General features: G+C 39.3%; 1 protein-coding gene across 9 annotated transcripts in view; it reads right to left on the bottom strand.

The window, feature by feature from the left end:
• Positions 1-483: 483 nt before the first annotated feature.
• The window catches only part of LOC132147934 (trinucleotide repeat-containing gene 6A protein-like), a 56,059-nt gene continuing 30,592 nt past the window's right edge, over positions 484-25,950 (bottom strand). For 6 of the 9 annotated variants that reach the window (XM_059557120.1, XM_059557122.1, XM_059557119.1 and 3 more), the window contains 21 exons: positions 20,549-20,866; positions 19,864-19,911; positions 14,985-17,531; positions 13,898-14,107; positions 13,607-13,755; positions 13,349-13,426; positions 13,169-13,220; positions 12,928-13,055; positions 11,788-11,940; positions 11,559-11,690; positions 10,479-10,616; positions 9,932-10,003; positions 9,403-9,841; positions 8,848-8,985; positions 8,549-8,710; positions 8,289-8,429; positions 7,661-7,768; positions 7,365-7,574; positions 7,193-7,260; positions 5,588-5,727; positions 484-4,950 (listed from right to left, as the gene is read on the bottom strand). In XM_059557120.1, coding sequence (XP_059413103.1) covers positions 4,596-4,950; positions 5,588-5,727; positions 7,193-7,260; positions 7,365-7,574; positions 7,661-7,768; positions 8,289-8,429; positions 8,549-8,710; positions 8,848-8,985; positions 9,403-9,841; positions 9,932-10,003; positions 10,479-10,616; positions 11,559-11,690; positions 11,788-11,940; positions 12,928-13,055; positions 13,169-13,220; positions 13,349-13,426; positions 13,607-13,755; positions 13,898-14,107; positions 14,985-17,531; positions 19,864-19,909 — 5,466 coding nt within the window. In that variant the 5' untranslated portion in view covers positions 19,910-19,911; positions 20,549-20,866 and the 3' untranslated portion in view covers positions 484-4,595. The remainder of the gene's footprint in view (positions 4,951-5,587; positions 5,728-7,192; positions 7,261-7,364; positions 7,575-7,660; positions 7,769-8,288; positions 8,430-8,548; positions 8,711-8,847; positions 8,986-9,402; positions 9,842-9,931; positions 10,004-10,478; positions 10,617-11,558; positions 11,691-11,787; positions 11,941-12,927; positions 13,056-13,168; positions 13,221-13,348; positions 13,427-13,606; positions 13,756-13,897; positions 14,108-14,984; positions 17,532-19,863; positions 19,912-20,548; positions 20,867-25,950) is intronic. The other 3 variants (XM_059557125.1, XM_059557124.1, XM_059557126.1) reach the window with 3 other exon arrangements.

Below are 25,950 nucleotides of genomic sequence, written 5' to 3'. Positions count from 1 at the left end.
GTGTAATGGGTCATTTAATATTTCACTGCTCTTAAATTATGGCATTAGCATGTGGCATCTCACAAGATTGTTTATAATAACATTAGAAAAATACATTTGAAAGTATGTCACCCATTAATTATTCTGCAATGACCAATAATGGCAGGATTACTGAACTGAAGCAATTTGAATGATCCCGCATTCATGTAGAATAAAACTTTTTATAGCCACCGTATGATTGGAGTCTTTGTCATTTAAACTAACATTTCAAACCTCTTTTAAAAGCACTGTTTGTGTTTTTGTATGTAGAAGAACCAGTAGGTAAAACATTCATGGTAACCAAAATGAGACTCTTAAACATTTCTATATATGACGCAAATTTTAGTTGGATGTACTCCATGTAAATATTTTGTGATGAGATTGTTGGTAATTTAAGAACTATATTTCCAATCGCACTTGCAGTTAAAGTACTTTAAATAAATAAACACACCATTGCACACCATATCACTGTTAGGCTTTATTGCGGGTTGTACCCAAGTTATACAGCTTTGTATTCCAATATCAAGATCAGGACTTTACAAACAGTTATTATCAGTCTACAAGTACAGCCAACAAAAGACCTAAAATCTACTCTACCTCGTTACATATGCACTTAAGGGTACTAAAATTGAAAACCAAGCAACAAAGAAAAGAAAAACAGCATTACAGGAAACATTCATCACTACACATTTGAGTATCTACCATGTATTACTAGACTAAACCTTGTGTCAATTGTTACCAATACAAATAAGGATTGTCCTTCAAAAAGTGCAGTTCCCCAAGTTAAAATTCTAAGATGAACCCAGGAAGACGCTGAAAAGAACTTCCTGCTCATTTAAGTTATCTTATTGATGTTTATTTCTCTTAATTTTCAAACAGTCTACCAAAGCAGTGTGCATATAGGTTACATGTGAGCAAAGACCACTAGAAGAAATGTTGGAGTTGAGAATTTGCTATTCCACAGCCCGTTCTGTGAGAAGCGCTGTGAAAAAGGAAATGTTAATGCAACCCTCCATTTGCTACAACTAGCCAATTTTTTGTGACAAAGTTAAAGAAAATTTCAATCATGGCACATTACAGGAATCGTATTTTTAAATCCCGCCGCTACCGCGGTCAGGATTTTAGTAAGCGAAGACACAGACATGGAAGCCTCACCCTACACTGCATAGACTCTCTTAGAATTTCCCCATGGTGGAAGTTAACGATTTAAACTCTCGTTCATCCGTTTCTTGTGCTGGTTTTACTAAAGCTTTTCGGGTTTAGAATGACGTGACAGCAATACTCACAGTTTAAGTCAATTGCCTTAGCACACTGTTCAACAGTAGGAACCATTTAAAAGACAAGGGTATATTTGATCACAGGATAAATCAGAAAAGAATGACATTTTCAGTACAAAAGTAGAATGTCAGGCCAAGTCACTTTTTCATTTCCTCTACGTTCAACCTGGCTATAAAAATGGGGATTGTACATTGCTCATGAATATCCTCAAAACATCCAATTTGCAAGTGACATTTGAAGCATATACATTGTCCAGCTTTTACAAAAGAACAAATCCCTTTCCTCCCCCTGCTTGATAATTTGGCATGACAGTGAATTATCAAAATGTCTCAGCATGACAGTTCTGTCCAACACCAAAAAGCTGCACATACATGAAACAAAAATTAAGAGGAAAAGAGAGGAGGGGGACAAAAAAAGAATAAAAAATTTAAAAGTGGAAATAAACTGGGTGCCAATGGCTTTTCCCTACGCTTCCGAAAATAAAAAGCCATGAAGAACGGGTAAAATAGCACGTTTGCCAAGATGGCAGGGAAGAACCCATTCAGAACCATTGGTAAAGCTCAGCGTAGCACTGCCAGAAAGGACTAACGCTACCCCGGACGCATACAAACATGTAACTAAAGCACAAAAGATTGAGCGATCCACATTGAGGGAGTAAACAAAGTCACGGCAAACCCATCGGCAATACCTGCAGTTACACGCCCCCTAAACAAGAGGAGAATACTTGGGCTCCTGATGAGCAGGAATGGAGCGGACCACTCAAGCACGTAGGCACAAATGCACGCTTTAAGAGTCTAGTCAATGTGCATGAAGAATAAAAAGACAAACAAAAGGCAAAGTCCTCTGTCCATGCCATCCAGTCTCCAAAAGCTACACTCTGCCTCCAGAACACAAATACAGTACAAGCTTTTCTAGTTCATTATGTACACCAAGTGCAATTCCAAAAACTCATTTTCGGCCTTTGTTGTGTAGTTTTCTCTCCAATGTTCCACTTAAAATTTGTCCAACAAACAAAGATAAGTCAGGTCTGGAATTAAGTAAACAAATCCTTTGAAGTATATTTGGTAAAGCAGTCACTTAAAATGGTTCAATACTGGCACGCAACCATAAAGTGAGGGTAATACTCAGGGTTTTGTATGAAGAGTCATTAAATATGGATAAGTTAACACACCACGCACGCAAGTTCTACTTCTCAAATAAAACAAAAATGGAGAAAACAAACAGCTTAAACACATATTAAGGTCCATGGCTTAGCCTAATGCTGACATCTCTCTCTCTCCCTCTCGCTCTTGAAGCGTCTCATATATTGTGCACCTAAAATATTGTACGATAAAAGTCTGTAAATCTACGCACATTATTTAAACTACCAGCAATAGATTACATTCACCTCTAATCCAGCCTTCCTTGGCCACAAGTACAGAGGCAAGCCATTTTCAATGACAAACCAGCTTTGAGGAAGGGGGGGGGGGAGGGGAGAGAGGAAAAAAAAAGAAAAGAAAAAAAAATCTAAATAAAATGGTAATGAGCAGCCAAAACATTGATTTATTAATATTGTAAGTAACTTCAGATTAACAACCAAACTGTACACATTACAATCATTTTCTATTTGTAAACAGTTAAAAGCCACTTGATTTGTTGCATCTTCGGACACAATTTGAATCAAGGCAATGAAATGTGGACGACTTTTGCACTGTTAAAATAACAAACAAGATTTTCTTTAACACCAGCTCTGGCGATGAGGAAAGAAAAGAAAGAAAAATGTGTGTGTGTGTATGTGTGTATATATCTCTCAATGTATATGCAAATTACTGAAACATATAAAACATTACTTCAGACAAAGAAAAAGCGATTCTGTAGGCCGAGTCATTGGCTACAGTATGCATAGTTACAGATTTCTGCTTTTTCTTATGACATTTGACAGTTACTTCGACAGTCACAAAGCGAAAAACATTGAGCCACTCAAGTGGGAAAAAGGGAAGGTGGACTAGATAGTGATTCAGCAAACCATATCCACTCATTAATAAAAAGACAGCATATTCGAAAAGCAGTATGTAGAATGTCTCCAGCTTAAAGCAGTTATTTGGCAGAGAAAAACTTACAGAGCTATAAGTAGTTTCAGTGCTAAAAGTTGGATTTTCCTACAAGGAGTTTCTATGGGGGAAAACTGGCTAGATTTCCTGAGAACCATGCTGGTTATTTAGCAGACAAGAGGAATAGATAAAATAACCAATGGCATGGCCAAACACTGATCAGTATTCCCAGAGTTTAAAAGCTTCGTCTTCATCCTCAAGATTTTTTTTTTTTTTTTTTTTTTAAGGTTTTTATTTTTTGTATTTTTTTTTTGTTGTATTTTTTTTATTTTATAATTTTTGTAAGATTTTTTTTTTAATTCTTTATGCATTTTTTTTTCTCCATTTAAAATAAAAGGAAGAATGACCATACTTTCCCCCCTCAAAAAGTTTTGTAAACAAGAGGGCACAATGTGATGCCTCCAAAACAATATTGAAAGCCTATTTTGAAAGTGCTGTTCCCCCTGGCTTGCAGGTCGGGTTTGCAAGTCACAGCTGTGGCTACAGTTTTTTAGACTGCAGAGCTAAATTCTTTAGTTTTAAAACAAAATTGGTGCAATACTTATTTCTGTAATATCATCAAATAATCCTAAATCAGCATCTATATCTTGATCTCGAACTCCACAATACTACAATAAGGTAGGCATACATCAAGGCATAGTAGAGCGCACACGTTAAGAACATCCTTGAGTAAACAACTACACTGGAACTGTCGGCTCCCTCCATATTGCAGATTATACTGAGAAAAACCACATTCAGTGCAAAGTTAAAAAAGCTCAAACTCCATTGTCAGCAAACAAAATGCAAATAATAAAAACAAAACAAAAAGAATTGGAATTCAAATAAACATGATGAATAAACAGATGAGCTCAACCGAAGCTTTTTTTCTGTATGAAGAGCACTACCTGGAAGTGTAAATACATCCTTTCACATTATAGAATTGGCCTGCATAATTCAAGTATTCAAACTGATATGTTTTGGGCTAAAACAAAGTGGACATATGTGCAGAAAAAAAAACGTAACTTGTTTCCACAGGGTGACCCCGCATTGTTTTTTTTTTTTTTTTTTTTGTAAGTGAAGAAAGTCTAACTAGTGCCATTTGATTTTTTTTTCTTATATAATATATATATATGGTCATATGATTATGATTAACTATTTCCACATTGAGGTCACGGGTTTGTATGTTTTTTTTTTGTCATTTTCTTTTTAAGTCAGAAGGTGAAAGATGCACTACATGGACTCCCCACCTCCCGTCAGGTGGTCAACAGGAAGGAAGGAGCTGATGGGGGAGGGACTGTTGATTCTCCCCCCCTCACCACCACTGGGGCTGCCCCACAGGCTCGTGGAGTAATTGGGAACGCCCCAGAGAGACGAGCCGTGCAGGTCTCCGCTGCCGTTCCAGTGACTTGGATCAGTGCGGTTTGGGAAGGGGTGAGAACCCTCGATGGATCCGATCCGGTTCTGAGAAGAGCCCAGCGTCTGCCAGCTGGGAGAGGCAGTCATTGACTGACCTTGTGCAAAGAAACGATTAATTTCCTCTTCACTGGCAAACTCTGCAAGAATAGTAGTGTTCCCTAAAACACACCTGAGGAGGAAGAGCAGAACCTTTAATCAGTATGGTGTCTCACTCACAAGTTTTTGTCAACTTCAGAATAGGGTTCCGGAAATCTTGAAAAAAGCTTTGCACATTATTTCAGGGTTTCGATCGAAGGAGAAAGCAGGCTGATAAACCATTCACTTAACAAGCATTATCAGATGTTTATAATGGGAAAAAAGCGTTGTTTGTGTGAAATGATCCAGTCAAGACCCTGAAAGTAATCACTAAGGATGCTATTATATTAATAGAACATTGAATTATTCCAAACAGAACTGCTAATTTAAAAATCTGCATCCAGAATATTTGAATTCTAAGAATCGGAGTACATGATTAAACTGTATTATGTGTATCATCATAATGCACTGGTTCTCAAACGGGGCTGGGGCACACTAGGGGGCTTTTTTTTTTAGACCTTTAAATGACATTAAACATTTACCGGAAATTATATTTACTGTCATTAAAACCAATCATGCTTATGATAAATATAGTTATTCCAGAAGTGATCAAGTTATTTATAGTTGACTGAATACTAATTTCCTCCTAAATGGCTTAGTAATTATTAGCTTTAGTATTAACATTTCTGTTCTTTACACACATTGGGTAACAACAAAAAAGGTGGACTTACATGTGCAGTGACTTCTGAGCTTTTGCCGCCTCCTCCTTAGAGCTGTAGCAGACGACAGCGTTGCCATGGGGAAGGTTCAGATGGAATGTGATCAGTGGACCGTGCTGCATGCACAGAGTTCGCAAGGTGGAGCCATCAATCTGTAAAACACAGAAATAGGGCTGTAGCTATCGGATATTTTAGTAATCGAGTATTCTACCAAAAATTCCATCGATTAATCGAGTAATCGGATAAAATGTGTTTTTGCTTAATTAAAGTGCAATATTAATTATGCAAGAGAAAATAAGACTCCTGGGTCTCTTAAAATGAACAATTAACTTCTGCAGTTCTGGAGATGTTGTTCATGTGTTCACGTCCTTATTTAGTGAGACAGCAGACGCTGAAATCATCAGAGCATCACGCGCGCTTCAGTGTGTGATAAAAGGAGGACGCACTTCTGCTCCATTCATTAACAGAGACACGCAGAACATGCAGGATTCATATTTAAATAGACTGTTCTTGCTTAATATTTACAAATATTAGTCCATATCGTGATTTGATGTAAGTGCAATGACCTATTTTTGATTAATTCATTCAAAATTTGGCCAATTCTGTGCCATTCCGCATTAAACTGTAAATTCCATTTTTATGACTGGATTCCACGATTCCCATCACGTTTTCTTCATCACGGAAATCATAGGGCCATAGTTGTGGTATGCCAGCTCTATCTTGCAATGGACACACGCCACGACGTTCTCTTTACGTTTGCCCGCGCACTCAAATCAAAACACTGCTGACTCCTTGCAGTATGTGATTTCGGACGCAGCGCTTGTGTCTCCTTCTGCTTTGTGGGTGACGTAAACGCGTTGTGTCACATTAAAAAAATCATTGCGAAAGAACCTGACGTGAAATTTAAAATAAATTAAAAGAGGCTTCGAGGCAGAGGAATTTGCCTCGATCATTTTTTGTAATCGAGTTACTCGAGGAATCGTTTCAGCCCTACACAGAAATGACTTGTTACCCAAGAAATGATTCTGCTGTAGCTTTATATAGAAAACAATACGTAGGTTTCTAAATGGAGCACTTCCTTTAATAACACCCATTAATTACAAAATGGTTATTGATAGTTGGCCATTGAGAATTAAAAACTCTCACAGCTTCATAAACTTAAGCTCTGATGTCACATGGACTATTTTAACGATGTCCTTACTACCTTTCTGGACCTTGAATGTGTCAGTTGTGTTGCTGTCTATGGAGGGTCAAAGAGCTCTCAGCTCTTATCAAAAATATCTTAATTTGTGTTCTGAAGACGAACGAAGGTCTTACAGGTTTGGCACAACATGAAGGTGAATCATTAATTACAAAATTTTCATTTTTGGGTGAACTATCCCTTTAAAACAAGTTTTGTTTTTCTTTCCAACTTATATTGAAAAAAAAAGTGTAAATTGTATATTTCTAATTAAATGTAATTCATAAATCCCTAAATTGCAAAACAGTGCGGTGATAAATAGTTTTTACAGTGCATTTTCAATGTGTTTTCTGCTAAAAATGCTGCAGAAATCAGGCAGTGTGAATGCTTAACCTGCTAAAACGAGTCAGTACATTCCAAATCATTGAGCATCTTACCTGAGGTGTGAGATTTTTGAGAACAAGCCAATTAGTTCTCCCTGAGCTGCTGTCACCCCAGCTGGAACCTGTGGAAAATGATAATTTCAAGTCTCTCTAGTTTCTTTAAATGCAACATCATTTACAATACTAATAGAGTTTATGAAGGTCAAAGGGAATATAATTGACTAACCAGAGTTGAATCTGGATTCAGAGCTACCCCAGCCTGCCAGTCTCAGAGAGTTGTTGTCCCAAGAAGAGGGCTGTTTCTGGCCAGTCAGGCCAGGCGGGGGGCGGGACGGAGCAGAGATACCTTTTGAGGGGAGAGGAACCTTCCACAGCTCATGAGCCAAAGAGGTGTTGGTGACTGTTCCAGGAGACCATTTGGAGTCACTGTTTCTGGCTGCAGTGAAAAAAAAAAAAGTTAAAGTTAAAGGTGTATGAGGATCACAAGCCTGACTGGGTATGCCGAAATAACTGCCCACCAACCTGAAGTGCTTTGTGCTGTACTGCTGAGGGAACTATTGTGGTTGGAGGCACGAATGGATGTCCAGGCACTATTTGAAGGCAGCGTGGTGTTAAGTGATGAGGATGGCCCTGGAAGAACCGAAATAAAATGTCACTGACGCAAACACTAATACATACAAATCACACTACAATTTAAACATCCGGGGTCAGAAGATTTTTGTTGTGATTTCTCTGAAAAACATCTGCATTTATTTAATACAAAATATAGTAATAATAATAATATTGTGAAAATGTATTCATTTAATGTAACTTGTCTATTTTTATATATTTTAAAATGTAATTTAATCCTGTGATGGCAAAGCTGAATGTCACACAATCCTATGCTGATGATGTCCACAACAGCAATAATAATAATAAAAATTATAATAAAAATTTGAAAAGAGCTTTTTTTTTTTTTTTGTGGAAACAGCAATATTTTTATAGGAATATTAGATGAATACAAAGTTCAAAAGAACAGCATTTATTTTTTTATTTAAAAGCCTTTTCATTTTGTCAATCTGATGCATCCTTGCTGAAAAAAACACAACAACAACACAAAACACTTTTGAACAGCAGTGTATACTGATATAGCTAGTTTAACATTGCTTACCATTGTTCCTGTCCCTGAGGTGATCAACATCCCGGACTGTATTAATGGAGAGATTATTAATCACACTGCCAGGAGTGACAAATGGGTCAGTTTCAGGATCAATGTTTGGATATCCTTTCCAGGGCTCACCAGGACGGAACTCTGCCAAACAAACAAGACACGGTGTCATTTATGTCATTTAGAGTTCCTCTGTAATAGTTAGTTTCAATGCAAGATTTGATTGGAACAAGTAAAGCATATATGAAGCGAATGGGACCAACCTGGAGGCCAGTTGACATTGGTGGAACCATGAGGTGATTTGGCACGACTGGGCCAGCCATCTCCCACAGAGCCAGGAGGACTGATGGGAGCGTTACTGGCATTGATGAAGTCATATGGACCAAAGGGTGAGTCTTCAAGCCTCAGGCCAGATGTTATAGCACCTACAGTAAAATCATATCCATCAGACTGTTTTGCACACCTTCAAAACTGTATATTAATTTTTTTTTTGTTGAGATAAGATTAGGGCTGCATAATTATGGAAAAAATATTGGTGATTATTTCGTTTGAGGAAACCTACCAGATTTGCTGGGGTTTTGATCAAGTGGCGAGTTAACGGAAATGTCCATGGCAGTCCACTTCTTCAGACGGGACTGTGGCTCCTTAAAACCAACACTGCCAATGTCGAGGTTGCTTACATTCAAGTTTGAGTTCAAACCTAGAGGAATACAAAAAAACAAATAATTTAATCAGTGCACTATTTTCTCTCATTAAAGACTTGATAAAGAGTACTTCTACATCATTTATTTTGGAGACAGCGTCACATGTCCATGCCACTATGGCAGTCGCAACAATGCAACCAACAGAAAATTACTGAGTGCACAATAAAACATGGGAATACATATGGAAGGGGAGACAAGCACAAAAGAAAGAAAAACAACCTGATTATTGTCAAGCGGCAGAAATTATGGGTAGAAGCACCATACGTATGCCAGCCAAACATTGGACTTCCAATCAAATAATAAGGGTCTGAACTCAAAAGGTTTAGAAACATAGCATGGTTTTCTTTTCCCTCAAATACAAAATGCAAGAGGTACTTTTGCTGGGGACAACAAAATAGATAGACTGTATTCACCTCTTGCTGGCAGATAGCTGCTGTCAGGACAGAAGTTCTTTCCTACCCGAGGGTTGATGGGAGAGCCTGGCACCATGTGGCCATTGCTCAGCGGTGGGGCTAGGAGGCTATGACTTTGACTAATGCCAGCTGGCTGATAGCCTGACATGTCAGAGGCAAACATCGAGTTGGGCTTGGCAGCTTGGTGCAACAAAGAGTCAGTATGGCCTACATTAAGATGGGGAGGACACCCACCTAAAGGGAAATTACTGAACGAGCTCAAGGAACTTTGTTCTTTCTGCAGGTCGGAGACATTGGGGGGCATGAAGTTCTCCATATAGGACTTGAGGCTGGGCTGGTGCAGCGAGGGTGGCTGAGGGGAAGTCTGCTGCTTCATCAGGGAGGGATCGAGATGGCGGGGAGGCTGGATCATCTGCTGGGACGGACCCAGACCACGACCCTACACGTCATCACAAATTGAAAATGTCACATCAAACGGGCCAAGACAGAAGGAAACTGAACACATAAACAGGTCTAAGAGATCACAAACCTGTTCCTGTAGCTGGCGGCTGTTAACAGGCATGGCCCTCTGGCTTTGCGCTTTTTGCTGCAAAAGGAGACGCTGGGACGGGGAGAAAAAAAAAAAAAAAAAAAAGTGTACGTTTTAAGTATGACAGGGAACGAGTTACCGTATTTTCCGGACTATAAGTCACACTTTTTTTCATAGTTTGGCTGGTCCTGCAAATTATAGTAAGGTGCGACTAATTTATCAAAATTAATTTGACATGAACCGAGAGAATTTAACCAAGAGAAAACATTACCGTCTACAGCCGCGAGAGGGCGCTCTATGCTGCTCAGTGCTCCTGTAGCCTCTCCCTGAAAACAGAGAGCGTCCTCTCGCAGCTGTGGACGGTAATGTTTTCTCTTGGTGCTTGGGTCTAAATAAATGCGACTTATAGTCCAGTGCGACTTATATATGTTTTTTTCCTCGTCATGACGTATTTTTGGACTGATGCAACTTATACTCCGGTGCGACATAGTCAGAAAAATACGGTAACTTATCACTTCTAGGCTGATACTAGCAACATGATCAATACCTGTAACTGATTAATCTGAGAAAGCTGAGACAGCTGGTTGAGCTGGGACAGCTGGTTCAGCATAGCCACCTGCTGTGGGCCAAACAGAGGGTTCAGACCTCCATTATTGGGAGAGTACTTCAACAGGGGTGACTGGACCTGAGAACAAAGAACAAAAAAACGGTACAGAGCTGTTATGAACCTTGTTCTAAAAAAGGACATCAAATTTATCAATTAATTAAAAAAAGATATTAAAATTGAGTATTTATTGATTATACATATTATATATAGTGTGTGTATTCAAATACAAGTATTATATTGATCTAATAATAAAAAAAAATTGAATATATTCATTCCATATAATATCCATTTAATATAATATATATTTCTTAGTGGCTAAATAGTGGAGCTGCAACAGTGAGACCATTAATACTTTTAAGTAGTGTTCCTTTAGCTCAATTAGTAGAGCATTGTGCAAGGTTGGGGGTTCGATTCCCCGGGAACACATGATAGGTAAAAATTGATAGCCTGAATGCACCAAGTCGCTTTGGATAAAAGCGTCTGTTAAATGCATAATTATTATATTTATTTTTTTTTTTAGTAGGAGTGCAAAATTAATATAAAACAAACAAAAATTGTGATATGGTTGTGATATGATAGATATAAAATATGGCACCGGGTTTTTACATGTGAGCTGCTCATGATCCGGTGTTTTTAGAATTTCAGGAGAAACTCAGTTCGTAACACACAGCAAACCTGGGACGTGTTGCAGATCTAGTTAGAACTAGTCTGACCAACAAGCAGTTAGTCAATGGGTAATCAGCATTTTTGGTTTCAAATCAGGACAATCTACTTTTTCCTGTAACTAACAAAGAAAAACAATAAGATGACTAGCCTCACTTGTTAGACTAGTCTAAGGCCACTGGAGTTTTGTAAACTGCATTCTAAAATATACATAAAACATTTTCTCAGAAAAAAAAAAAAAAGGCATGGAGTTACACTTTGGAAATTCCCTGATATTTCCAAGGCCTTGGGAACCCTGCACACCACACACCGTCATCTTACAGGTAACAGGGAATAAAAAAACCCAGGTGGCATTACCTGAGAGGGAAGTAGTGGAGGAGGCACTTGGTTGCGTAGACTGGGCTGAGCGGAGTTTAGAGGTTGTGCTGGAGGCTGCTGGGCATTCCGGCCTTGTGCTGCTGCATTACCCACACCATACATGTTTACATTCTGAAGAGAAACACAACACCCCACATTGAAATTAAGCATCTGACAATTCAGTGCATTCACACCTTCAGCACACAGGGAGCAGCATGCACTAACTCACCTGCCTAACAGAGGCAGAGTTTGGATGGTGAGGCAAGTTGCAATGGTTTGGCAGTGCACTATTTGTTGGGGAAAAGCTGATATTCTGCATGGAAGTGATCTGTGAGTTTTGCGACTCTTCTGCTACAGAGCTATCATATACAGGCAGTGAAAGCTGAAGCACAACCACAGGCCAAGCAGAGAGAGGAGCAGGACGCAGAGCACAACAGCAGTGAGGAATTGGACAAAGACCAGAAGGAACACCAGGCCACCAGAGAAAGGCACATCAACAGCCACAGAAAAGGAGAGAGAAAGGCTATGTTAGCATCCTCTTTGGCATGTTTTAGCAACTGGAGAGCTTTCTATAATTTTAAGTTAGGGAGGCTATGGGAAAATTGGGATCAGAAGAAAGACTATGACTACTGAAAGAGTTGCTTCTAAATACCCCATGAAATCAATTGTAGCATTTCCTAATAAAACAGGAAGTTCAGGCTGGGACATATCTTGTACCTATGTATCTTTAACAACCAATGTTATATTAGAGCCATAAACCATGATTTGTTGAAAATATTGGTTATTCTTCTGAAAATACAAGTCAGCATCAAATACATATAACCTTGGATCTAACAGACATGGTCTTATGCAGTTGTTATAGATATGGTGCCCAGTAGGTGGCTCAGCAAATTTACAATGGTTCCCCCTTTAGGAGGACTGAAATGTTTTTAAAAGATGACAAAATAAGCTTAAAAATATGGTAATACAATTTATTTCACCTCCTTAACACTTAATTCGAAGATCTTAACTTCAAGAATAATTAAATTAGATTTTAATAAGAATTATTCGGTTATTTACTAATTGTAATCCATGGACACTCTTAGTTTCTGTAAATTAGAAAATGTGTTTTTAAAACTATATTAATTATAGCAGATTTTCCCAGAGGAAATATATTCATTATGGTCAAAGGGGGACAGAGTAAAAAAAAAAAAAAAAAAAGTTGAGATCAGCTGGTTTTGAAGCCACAAGCCTTCAAATTTGATATCATGAGGTCTTTCAGTTGCATTCTCGTCCCATAGAGGGTGCTAAAGTACTGAACAAGCAGGAATACAAGACTGGACAAAATGAAGGCTCCGTTACTGATATAGGAGGATAGGAAATAACTGACCTTATCCATATAGGGATTACGGTCTACAGTAGTGTCTTTGTGGATCTGGTGGCGTGAAGCAGGATTTTTCACGTACTCTCCGAAATTAAGAACATGCTTGTCAACATCAATGCGCTTGTCTGTCATTGCTGCAGAAGATGAGAAGTATTAATAGATTTTAAAAAATCATGCTACTACTCATGGACTGCAAAAAACACATTACTCGATATCAGTACTGGAGGAGCATGCGAATGTGACCTACCTCCAGACATATCCATCTTATTGCTCTTCAGGGAGTCTTCAGCGGAATCCCTCTGTAAAATGACAAAAAAAAGCGTCAAAGTGCCATCTAATAACTTTATGCTCCATAAAGGTTTGGGGACACATAATACTTAGTATAACAGGTTTCCCATAAACATAGCAATCAAGACTTGATCCTTACAGGGTACATGTTGTTGAACTGTTTCACAAACTGATTCATCCATGGAGAATCATCTTGCTTGTTGGGTCCTTTGTTCAGCTAATGGAAAGAAGGGTAGAAAATAATGATTAAATGATTAAATGTAAATAAGCAAGCAAAATATATACATCATTTTGGCTTCACTATTAGATTTAACAGTAAATTTAGTGAATGACACGTTAAATAGTTCTGCCAGGCTAAATTAGGTCTTAATTCTTAATTATTTATCTTAATTATTACCTTTGGAGTCATCTTCTTGTAGGGCCAGCTTCCAGTTTGGTTCACTTCTTGTGATGGATTATTGTTCCACATGCCTATCTCTACTTCCCCTTCCTCCTCCCAGTTGGACATCTCTTCTCCACCCCAGTTATCTTGCATAGGTTTGGATCCTAAAAAGCCATAATCAAATTAAAAATGGAGGAAAAAAAAAATCAAACACAATTTACATTGGAAAAGCCAAACAAAACAAGAAGAAATTAAGTCAAAGAAAGAAAAAACAAAGAAAGTTCTTTGGCCCAAGATGGGACGTACCAGACTTGTGCTGTGACTGCTGTCCAATAGTAGCGTTGCTCCAGCCACTGCCTCCTGAATTTTCCCTCCTAGACTCTTCCCAGCTGGAACCTGTATCAACAGGCTTTCCCCAAGCAGAAGTGCCATTGTCCACAGTGACAGGTGGAGCAGCCTGCTCACCCCAGGTAGAGGACTCCATTTTTTGTGGCCCAACATATGGCTCTCCCCACCCTGTGATGAAAAAAAGACCAGTATATAAAATGCAATATTGTTCTGCACAAAAACTAGTGAATGCAAAAAATGAGAGAATGGCATATTGAAAAGGAATATTACTATTTTCTAAGCAAACTGAAATCTGTCAAAGCAAACAAGAGTCAAAGTGTAATGCATGAGCTCAATGGAAAATAACTATGCAACAACTAATTTGCATCTAAAAATGATTTAACATACTTATCTGAAATCTATTAACAAAGACAATGCAATTAATATTTACAAATAAATTTCAAAATGGTATTGGACTGTACTTGCAAATTTTCCAATGACCCAAATCCGACCCTTGCATAAACATGCTTACGTAAGCTTTGTTTACTCTGAAGTCCTTCTGATGGATCAGCTTACATTTAACCACTGAGCTTTTTGCACTTTCACCATCCAGCATATGCCCTGGATACTTCCTTCAAAAATAGCCCTGTTCATGTGTGCCCTGCTGCTCAAGTTGCTGCCATATGACTGCACCATCGGCCACAATGTAACCCAAGCCTATTTTTCCCTGAGCACAGCTTATCCACAGCCAATTCCAAATTAAGTAGGAACACTATATGCACAGGCACCTTTACATTTTCTGTTTGGTAAATAGTTAAAAATTTATGGAAAAAGCTGCACTTTTACAAAGTATATACATTCCTCTGGAATGCATAAACACATTTATATATAGACACAAACACTTGCTCGTAAATTCAGAGCTTGTCAGTGCTGTTAGTATTAGAGGAAAGAAGTGGGAAGAAAAAGCACATCCAGAGAAATTCCAAAGGGATGACTGCATGTCTAAAGATGAATATAATGGGTGAGTAATAATTGCCAAGGCACTGCCAAAATGAAAGACACCCACCTGAGCTGCAGTTATTTTCTTTTGGAGCCATGGCGCTTTGGGCTTGAGGGGGCTGAGAAACAGCCATGCCATCATGCTCTCCATCATTGTTCTTCTTCCACATATTTACGTTGCTGCAGTTATATTTGTTGGGATCTCCCCATGCTGAAGTACCATCATCAATTTCCATTCTACGCCTGATGGATTCAGGTGATGGATCTTCCCATCCAGTGGATTCTTCTTCTTTGGAGGCAGTAGGCATTGGGCCTCCCAGCCATCCTGTAGGCTTGTTTTGACCAGGGGCTCCAGTCTGAGAGTTGCTCCCACTCCTGAATGTTCCCATGCTGGAATCTTGGGACTTGCCCCACTCTGAAGAGTTGTTCGGTTTTGTATTGTCGCCCCAGGTGGGGTTGGAGTGGCTTGATTTGATTGGCTCACCCCAGGTTTGGTTTTGATTGTTGGTCTTGCGTGGCTCTCCCCATCCTGTGGTTGGACCACTCTGGTCATGAGTGTTGGTGCCTCCGCTGCCTCCCCAGGTGTTGCTTGTCCCACACCGCCCAGGCTCACTCCAGCCCGATCCAGAGCGGTCGCTGTCACTGTCCCAGCCACCTGAACCAGACTTATGGGGCTCTCCCCAATGGTTGCCCTTCAGGCCTTCTCCACCCCATCCTTGCTTTGTCTTCGGTGGATTATTCCAAGAGGAGGACTTTTCATCCTTGGTGCCATTCCAGGAACCACCCTTGTTCATTGTAACAGAAGGGGCATCCTCCCATCCACTTTGCCCAACTGAGCCTTTGGTTTCTTCCCAGCCAGCTGAAGGTTTCGGTTCCATCCACCCAGACACTGAAGAATTGCTACTTTTGTTGGTGCTGGGTCCATTTCCCCAACCACCTGAGATAGACGCCTGAGGGGGAGCGCTACCCCATCCTGTCTGTCCATTTCCAGTCTTTTTATCAGAGCTTGAAACATCCCACCCAGTGTTCTGTTGGACTGGAGTTTGTCCCCATCCCGTGTTGGACAGCACTCTGGGGTCCACGTCAATTCTAGAGAGAGCTGCATTGATCATGCCCTGCTGATTACCTCGCCTTCTGTGACCACCACATTGCCCATCCCTCTCACTGCGACCTCCTGAGCTCTCTCCACTTCCTTCACTGCCTGTAGATTTGTTCCATGTGCTGCCTTGTGATGCTTGACCAGAGCTCCCTATACCAAGAGCATCATCCTCCAAGGACTTCCATCCATTTGTTCCCTTCCTACTCCCATTCGTGCTATCATTGGAATGCTGACTGTTACTGGGCAAAGTGTTCCACTCCCCGTTTGAGACCTTAGTGCCAGTGTTTGAAGAGGATGAGGAAGAAGAAGATGAGGAGGAGGCACTCCCCCAGGGGCGAGGGATCCCAGCTGGGCCTACACCATTGCCTGCTCCCCAAGAAATACTTTGTGAGGTAGCGGGCGCTGAGTCCCAACCTCCTCCACAACTGCCCATCCCGTTATTATTATTATTCTTTAAAGAAGCAGCACTCACAGAGGAGCCATTGGCTCCAGACTGCATTAGAGTTGCATTCACAGTGTCGCCCACAGCTTGGCCTTTAGGGTTGGGACATTTGTCTCCAGAGTAATTAGTGCTGGGCGGAATGCCCCATGCTGTACCATAAGACCCGCTGTTAATTCCCTCACTGTTGCCTTGTTGAGAAATGGAAGTGCCATTAGAGACTGGAGATATAGGGAGCTGAGGGGAGCCCCCTGTACTCATAGGCCAAGCTCGGTGCCCTGGGGGCTGTTCATTCATCTGCATTGAACCTGTAGAGTTTGGTAAACTAGAGGTCATCATGTTAGTAGTGTTATTTGGTCCATTAAATTCAGTGTTAAGATTTTGAGGCTGCCCACTTGAAACCTTGTTTGTACCATTGACTTCAGCTTCAGACATATTTTCCTGCAGGCATCCCCAGGACATCTTAGAGTTGATACTCTGCATGCTGGGTGTTTGACCTATGGTGCTTTGTTGAGTGTTGGTGCCACCATTTCCGTTCCCCACAGGCCCATGGGGATTGGGCCCAGTGTTCTGAAGAACGGGCCAGGCACCATGGTTGGCATTTGGGTTCAAAGTGCTTGGATTTATACCTAAATTGGTTGAGGAACCTTGGGTACCCCAGGCATTTATTTTGCCATGGCTGCTTTCTGCCAGCTTGCTGCTGGGGCCCTCGCCAGAGCCTTGACATGTGCTTAGCATCGAGCCATTGGATACACTCCAAGGCCCCTTAACACTCCCATTACCCACATTATTGCTGCCATTTGCAACCATGAAATGAGAACCTTGTCGGTTGCCATTGTTGTCACCACCAGTGCTCCCAGAGGCCATCATACTAAGATTTTTTTCTGACCCAGAGCTGGAGGCAGAGTCAGCATCCATACATTCTGAGGCTAATTCTGGGTCACTACCAGTGATGGAGGGCCAGGTTCCCTTATCTACAATAACTTTTCCCCAGTTGCTGTTTGAGTCGCTGCAAGGTGAGCCAGAGCTCCATGGTGAATTTTCATACTGAGGCTCCAGACCAGCATGTTCCAAACCTGTGAAAACAAATAAAAGGCCTAATCAGTTCAGATGGTAAACGTTGAGAAAATAAATAAAAACAAACTGAAAATGCGTCTGTTTTGGACTAAATTCAGAAACGTAGACAAAAATCATGACAATTAAATTTGGATGTGTGTGTCAGTTTGATTGAACAGTAACATAAGACACTAAGGAACTGAAACATATGAACTTATAAAACAAAAATATAAATTACAATCCCTTACCCAATCCTGATTTGGTTACACCGTATCCTTGTACTTTAACAATTATTAAATATAAAACACCCAGTGCAAATAAAACATTTTAAAACAAGCCAAATGTACATAAATATCCTGGAAATATTAACATTTGGCAGACTTTGGCCAGAATTTGTAATAACTTGACCATTCATGGATTATGCAACAATGGCTAACTGCCCATAGGCCCGGTCTCTGTCCTGCTGAGAGGTGCCTCACTTAAGCCAGACTGAAACAGTAGTAGATCTGCCACCATTTTGTAGCAGCAGCATGATCATGCTGCATGCCAGGATAGAGGAGGGAAATACAGACGACTGCTTACAGCAACACTAAGTCTGAAGCGTCTCTGCAAGTTCACTGATTTTACGTAGATGTGGCAAGTGTGGCGGCACAAAACTCAATACAATAACGCAACTGAAATGTTCCTTGAAATAAATTTTCTGCTCATGTTAGTTTTTCTGCAAGATGGCTGCCAAGCTTCCTTGAGCACTGTTCTCTTGCCAAGTCTGAGACTTTCTCCTTGGCTGTGTTACCAAGAGAAATGGGAAGACAAAGAAACAGACAGTCTCACTGCTGGTCTCAAGTACACTGTTTGTTTAAGAGTGACTCAATAAAATGGGAGATTCTGTTGAAGGTCACCGAGGTAAAGGAAAATTACAGTTACATTACATTTCGATCTAGTATTTCATCTGTCCAGGGGAGATAAAAACAGTTGTCAACCAAGAAGAGACTTGTAGACTCCAAGGGGATAGAACAATGGAAATTCTGTCAACACGTCATTCCAAAATTAACTCCCTTTCTTCTGTTCAACACAAAAGATATTTTGTCCATATAATTTAAACCAATGGTGTCCAAAACAACCATGGATACCTATGTCTCCCTTTATATGGACAGAAAAAAAAGTATATTTTTTCTTTGCATTCCAGTAAAGAAAGTCAGTCATACAAGTTTGGAATGACGAATGTCAGTAAATGATTACAGACTTTTCATTCTTTGATGAAATACCCCTAAAGGTAGACTTGTACCGTGTTATGGGCAAAGTGTACAACCGCTGACTTCCATTGTAAAACTAATTCAGAAAAGTGAGAACTTTCTACCAGTTGGCTTCACTTCTGCTCTGGATTTGAAAAAATCTGGAGAAGTCAGTCTACCTATGCCAAGACATTATGATAAATTTCTTGCAAGACATTGTAGAGCAACTGGTTAAATTTAGATAATCAAAATTACTTAATGACACCATTAAGCATGCACCACAAAGATAGACAACAACTTGCAATCTGCCTAAATATGAACAGCTGAACAGTGGCTTGTAGCATGAAGCAAGATGAACAAACTCAGATTCAGAAGTAGGTTTAGAGTTGACAAAACCAAACAAATCAAACCTGGTTTAGATCAGAACAGCGGGCTCACAAAGCTCGATATGAACATTTTGTCAACTCAGAGTTTGAACCAGAGTTTGTGATTAACTCTAGAGAGTGCGTGAGAAGGCAGCAGAAAGAAAATGTATGACCACGCAAAGGAATCAACTGAATTTAATTTATATAGTTTCACACAGAGCTCAAAAGGTAAATCACTTTTACACAGTTCACACAGTTTAGCCACTTTTAAGGTTGGATATATTAAAGCTTATCTATATGTATCTTTATTTAATTTAAATGCAAAGCTTAAAATAAATTGCCACTTCATATAATATGTTATATAAACAATTATAATTAATAGATAAGTAGTCTCTAATCTTCTAACCGCTTTAATTTGGAGCTAGAGATACAGGGAAGTGGCTTCATTGCATCAGATTGATTGGTCCAGTTTGGGTTTGCGATCTCAAACCCAGAATAAAACCTGCTCCAGAGCAGGGTAGCTGTGTAGCACAAGTTACCATGGTGACAAAAACCGCTCAAAACCAAACCACCTTCTTGAGCCCAAAAACTCAGAGATTGCTCAAACTCAATGCTAACTTACCTGGGTAAAAACCAACACTGGCTTTGTTTTACAGGCTACAGGTCTTTATGTAACTTTTGAACTTAACACACACACACTAAACAAAAATGGTAAACAGCACATGGTAAAAAAAAGAAAAAAAAATATGAGTCACCTGTTTGGTTAGGGGAGTGGCTGACGGAATCCCGAATGGGAGCCATGCCTACAAAACAGAGAGCAACACAATGAGGAAAAACAGTTACATGAAGCCACAAAATAGGCCTCGACACCAATAAAACCACCACATGTTAAGACCATGCAGCAAACATAATCACTTATTTCTACAGCTATGACCTAAGAATTTCAATTCAACTCAAAATGAAAACGAATGTTAACAAAATAAAGATCTATCATTAGAAGACATGCTACTTTTTACATGACTGACTCCGTTAGCTTGACCATATTGAAATGGCAAACACTGGCAAAAAAATATAGACTTTCATTACATTACTTCAGAATTGTATACTAAAAAAGCAACTGGGGACATAAAATATGATTTTCGGTATATTGGAAATGTATGGGAGAACTAACAGTCAATCAGACAAAGCTTACAATCTAAAAATGATGGTTAATTTATTGACCTGAATACTAAAAAAGAAAATGATGATACATTTTGGTTTTTAGTTTGGGGGGAAAAATAAGTACTCCACGAACACACATATCTGTGCTTGTATGTTTACCTAACAGGCCTGAAACACCTCTGCCTATCAGCAATGGCTAACTTTAACCATACATATCATGGATCTCAGCAAACCTGGCTGATCCGTAACCCACAAGGTCATTACTCAGAGCACCAGTACCTGAGAGGTGGCTTTGGGCGCAGTGTAGGACAGACCTCTCAGTCGTAAGCTCTCCTGGCTGGCTAGAGTTGAGCTGCACTTGAGTTCCCAGGGTGGCAGCGAGGAACGTAAGAGATTGCCCACACTTCAACAGCTGTTTCTGTTTGTGCTGACAGAGACGCGGCGAAACTTCACAGAGCGGGTACCGAGGCAGGGCTTGGGGCTGGCCGCTGGCTGGGGCCCTCTTGGCATTGCTGATGGCGCAGGTTACAGTGGGGGTTCTGCTGTTCTAATTGGCAGACTGAGGCTGGCTGAAACTGGACTTGATATGTTCTGGCACTGAAATCAAAATAAAAACAGGCATTCAAAACATTTTTCCCCATTACTGGATTACCACTTACTATAATAACATTTGGTACCCTACATGCGAAAATCCGTGCATGTCAGTTTTCTTTGTGGAATTTTTCCACACCTGGATATGAAAAAAAAAAAAAAAAAAAATCCCAAAATTAAAAAAAAAGAAAAAAAAAGAAAAGAAAAGAAAAACAATTAAGCTCAATCATATTAGAACCTGACCTAATTTTAAACGGGTCCTATTATGCTCCTTTACAAAATCTTGATTTTGTTTTGGGGGTGTACTAGAACATGCTCTCATGCTTGGTGGTTAAAAATTTTTTTCCACATAATTTACATTATTAAGGTACCTTTCTCCCTAGCCTGACACAAACGGCCCAATTAGTTCTGGGTTAGATGAAGGCCCGCCTTCCGAAACACCAAATGTGCTGTGATTGGTTAGCTGTCCCAATGCGTGATTGGCGAACAGTTTAGACAGTGTTTTAGTACTGCCACGCCCCTTGATCTCTCTTTCAACAAAAGCTTTTTGGTGAAACTAGCACTGTACTCTATGTTGTGGAAGCTGTCCTCAGTAAAATGCACAGTACACAATATGCAAATTGGAGTTAAAATCTACGACTCTGTCTATTAAATGCCTCTCCATTTAAAAGCAGGTGATGGCGATTTAGCAGTAATCTCGGAACCGGATTTACTGACTGGCATGATCATATTGTTAGATATATCGCCCAGCCCTACTCTGGATCTTAAATGTTTAAACTGGCAAAGCTTAAATGAGTTTAGTTTAAAGAGATACCAGCATACAGCATTCGCATTGAATTAATTGTTTGTCCACTTTTTTTATTTATTTATTTTTTCCTCATCGCTGTTGTTGTAATGTTTAGGAAGCCAGAATGCATATCCATAAATAGTATCGTTTGTTTTATGTGTTATTTATAGCAAACCATATTAAATATGCTTTGTCAGATTTAAGTTGAACCTTGGCACCAGCGCATGCTGAACCGTGTGTGGAGAACCGAACTGTTAGATTTTTTTGAAATGACCCACTCCTATAAATAATATAAGGTTATTTTGTTTAAAAAAAGAACAAGGTATTGACCTTCTATAGTAGGGTTGAAACAATTCGTTGACATTATCGACAACGTAGACTTTTTGTTGTCGAGTAGTTATTTGATCTCATATGACCTAATGTAAGTGGCCTGTAATAATGTGGTTTGACCAGTGTGGCACTGTAGTGCAAGTAATTCAGCTCTCCTGATGCAATTCAAGAAAAGACAGCGCTTCAGCTCAGAGCAAACGCAGTCAAACTTGAAGCTGCTGAGCAGCGTATGGATGAATATGTAAATATATACTGCACGCTTTCCTCTCAATAACTAAATAAACATTAAAAACTGACAGCAGTTAAAAATGCATCTGCACGAGCTCTGCAGTTCAGTAACTTACTCCAGTAAAGTATGGTTAAGACCGTTTTGATTACCATAACCCTATAAGGTGTTTTAAGAGAGATTGTTGTGAATGAAATAGTTTATCCAAAAATAACACGTTTTATCACTTAACCTTTGTTTCTTATCCATATGACAAAGGAGATTCTAGGCAGAATTATGTATCATTTAGCTACTTATTCATATAGCTAATTAAATGGTGAATAAGAGTCTCTCTGCCATCTAATTTTGTGTGGCAAATTAAAATTTTTATAAATTGTTTAATTGTAATTACATAATATGACTTTCATTTGTAATTACATAAGACTCACTATTAACTAATTCCAAAAGCTGAATGATGAGTAAATGTCTACTGATTAACCAGCAAAATAATCGATGATTAGTTGATTAATCATTCTAATAATCATTAGATTAATTAGATCGTGAATGAAATGAAACGAACAGTGTAAAAAATTTGCCTCAGTTATTCAAGCAAACTCGAAGCATATGTTGCTAACATAGTACAGACTTTTGACTGCCATCACACAAATAGGGCAGTTGTTGTCACAGTCTAGCAGTTTATTAATATAATCTTGCACAATTATCAGAACCTGCTTAAGATAGTAGGTTGTAAAACAGTGAAAACTCAAGTCTTAATCTCAAGAGAGTCATAGTCCATGTAAACTATTGTTGATACGCGTCAAAACTTCTGGCCTCACTAAAACAATATACTCAGTGAGGAATTTCCACACTTATATATATATATATATATATACACACACACACACACACACACAGTCGTGGCCAAAAGTTTTGAGAATTACATAAATATTGGAAATTGGAAAAGTTGCTGCTTAAGTTTTTATAATAGCAATTTGCATATACTCCAGAATATTATGAAGAGTGATCAGATGAATTGCATAGTCCTTCTTTGCCATGGAAATTAACTTAATCCCAAAAAAACCTTTCCACTGCATTTCATTGCTGTCATTAAAGGACCTGCTGAGATCATTTCAGTAATCGTCTTGTTAACTCAGGTGAAAATGTTGACGAGCACAAGGCTGGAGATCATTATGTCAGGCTGATTGGGTTAGAATGGCAGACTTGACATGTTAAAAGGAGGGTGATGCTTGAAATCATTGTTCTTCCATTGTTAACCATGGTGACCTGCAAAGAAACTCGTGCAGCCATCATTGCGTTGCATAAAAATGGCTTCACAGGCAAGGATATTGTGGCTACTAAGATTGCACCTAAATCAACAATTTATAGGATCATCAAGAACTTCAGGGAAAGAGGTTCAATTCTTGTAAAGAAGGCTTCAGGGCATCCAAGAAAGTCCAGCAAGCGCCAGGATCGTCTCCTAAAGAGGATTCAGCTGCGGGATCAGAGTGCCACCAGTGCAGAGCTTGCTCAGGAATGGCAGCAGGCAGGTGTGAGCGCATCTGCACGCACAGTGAGGCGAAGACTTTTGGAAGATGGCCTGGTGTCAAGAAGGGCAGCAAAGAAGCCACTTCTCTCCAAAAAAAACATCAGGGACAGATTGATCTTCTGCAGAAATTATAGTGAATGGACTGCTGAGGACTGGGGCAAAGTCATTTTCTCCGATGAAGCCCCTTTCCGATTGTTTGGGGCATCTGGAAAAAGGCTTGTCCGGAGAAGAAAAGGGGAGCGCTACCATCAGTCCTGTGTCATGCCAACAGTAAAGCATCCTGACACCATTCATGTGTGGGGTTGCTTCTCATCCAAGGCATGGGGCTCACTCACAATTCTGCCCAAAAACACAGCCATGAATAAAGAACGGTACCAAAACACCCTCCAACAGCAACTTCTTCCAACAATCCAACAACAGTTTGGTGAAGAACAATGCATTTTCCAGCACGATGGAGCACCGTGCCATAAGGCAAAAGTGATAACTAGGTGGCTCAGGGACCAAAATGTTGAAATTTTGGGTCCATGGCCTGGAAACTCCCCAGATCTTAATCCCATTGAGAACTTGTGGTCAATCCTCAAGAGGCGGGTGGAAATACAAAAACCCACTAATTCTGACAAACTTCAAGAAGTTATTATGAAAGAATGGGTTGCTATCAGTCAGGATTTGGCCCAGAAGTTGATTGAGAGCATGCCCAGTCGAATTGCAGAGTAGGGATGGGACGGTATGAAAATTTAATATCACGATTATAGTGACTAAAATTATCACGATTATCAATATTATCACGGTTTTGTTGAAACGAGATGAAAGGGTTCAAAAATAGTTGATGCTCACACTGAAAACATTTCAGCAAGTTTTATATTTAATAATCAACAAACAACTAATAAAACAAGCAACTCTATGCACTTAATTTAAAGAAAGATTAAATTCTGTGGCATTTCCTTCCTTACAATGAAAAGTGTAGAAGCATAGAAAAGCATAGAAAAGTCACTGACTTTCGCCATTCCTTCTCGAAAAAAAACAAAAAAAACATTGTGCGCTGCGCTTGCGTCAGACTGTTGCTGGCTGGACATGATTTAATAGTGAGTTATTAAAACGCGATAATCAAACACGGTTTTAATGATAATTCATTTTTAAACGATATTACTAACCTTCAGCACATTTTATCACGGTTATCAATAAAACCGGTTATCGTCCCATCCCTATTGCAGAGGTCCTGAAAAAGAAGGGCCACCACTGCAAATACTGACTCTTTGCATAAATGTCATGTAATTGTCTATAAAAGCCACATTATATATATATATATATATATATATGTGGCCTTATAATGAAAAAGGTTCAAAAAAGGTTGGTGTTATTACTACAGAAAAAAAAATTACATTACAATTTTTAATTCATTTTTAACAATATACCTTTATAGTGGATACCACCAACCTTCATCTATTTTAACCCCTTCCCTCTAACAACCTGTTAAGAGACCACCTTTCGCAATCCAATTAATTCCCTGAGGAGCAATACAATTAACATCTGTTTAACTTTTATAATTATTCATATTACAGAAGTAAAATGGGGACTGCCAAGTACAGGCAAACAACACACATTACCTGTAAAAAGTATTTCAACAAATACATTTTTTAATTGTGTCATTTACTTGCCCCAAATTTGTTCCAAACCTGTATCAATTGAGAATGTGGGTAACCAAACTTTTTCCATTTTTGGGTGAACTTTCTCTTTAACAGTAAATTTGCACAACTACATTACAGTCAAGACTATGTAATACAATCTCTTTTGAAACTGAAATTTTATTATGGGACTGTTACATCCACTTGATGCAGTGGTACAGTATCAGATGGTAATATCAAATGATGACTGCCTTCATATTTAAATGGTGTTGCAAGTTATTTCAAAAATGTTACATGTCCCCCAGAAACACAATATTATCATGACACATTCTGGTTCTTCACTGAAATTATTAATCTAGTTTGCAGATACATATTAAAAAAAAAAGCAACACATCTGATTTCAGTTTCTCTATATTAAGTCTTTCCATGCATACAGGTTGAAAAACAGCAGAAAGTCACCAAGTAGTTTTACAGTCCACCACTGCACATTCAGCTTCATAACACCGTTAATGCACTGCACCCTCAGCACAACTGTTTGCAATATCCAGCAGTTCGGTTCATGGACATTGTTTTTTGACTGTGGAATTTCCTCTTTAGGAA

This window comes from Carassius carassius, chromosome 1, assembly GCF_963082965.1.
Source record: "Carassius carassius chromosome 1, fCarCar2.1, whole genome shotgun sequence".
Lineage (NCBI taxonomy): Eukaryota > Metazoa > Chordata > Actinopteri > Cypriniformes > Cyprinidae > Carassius > Carassius carassius.
This window is presented reverse-complemented; position numbering and strand designations above follow the sequence as displayed.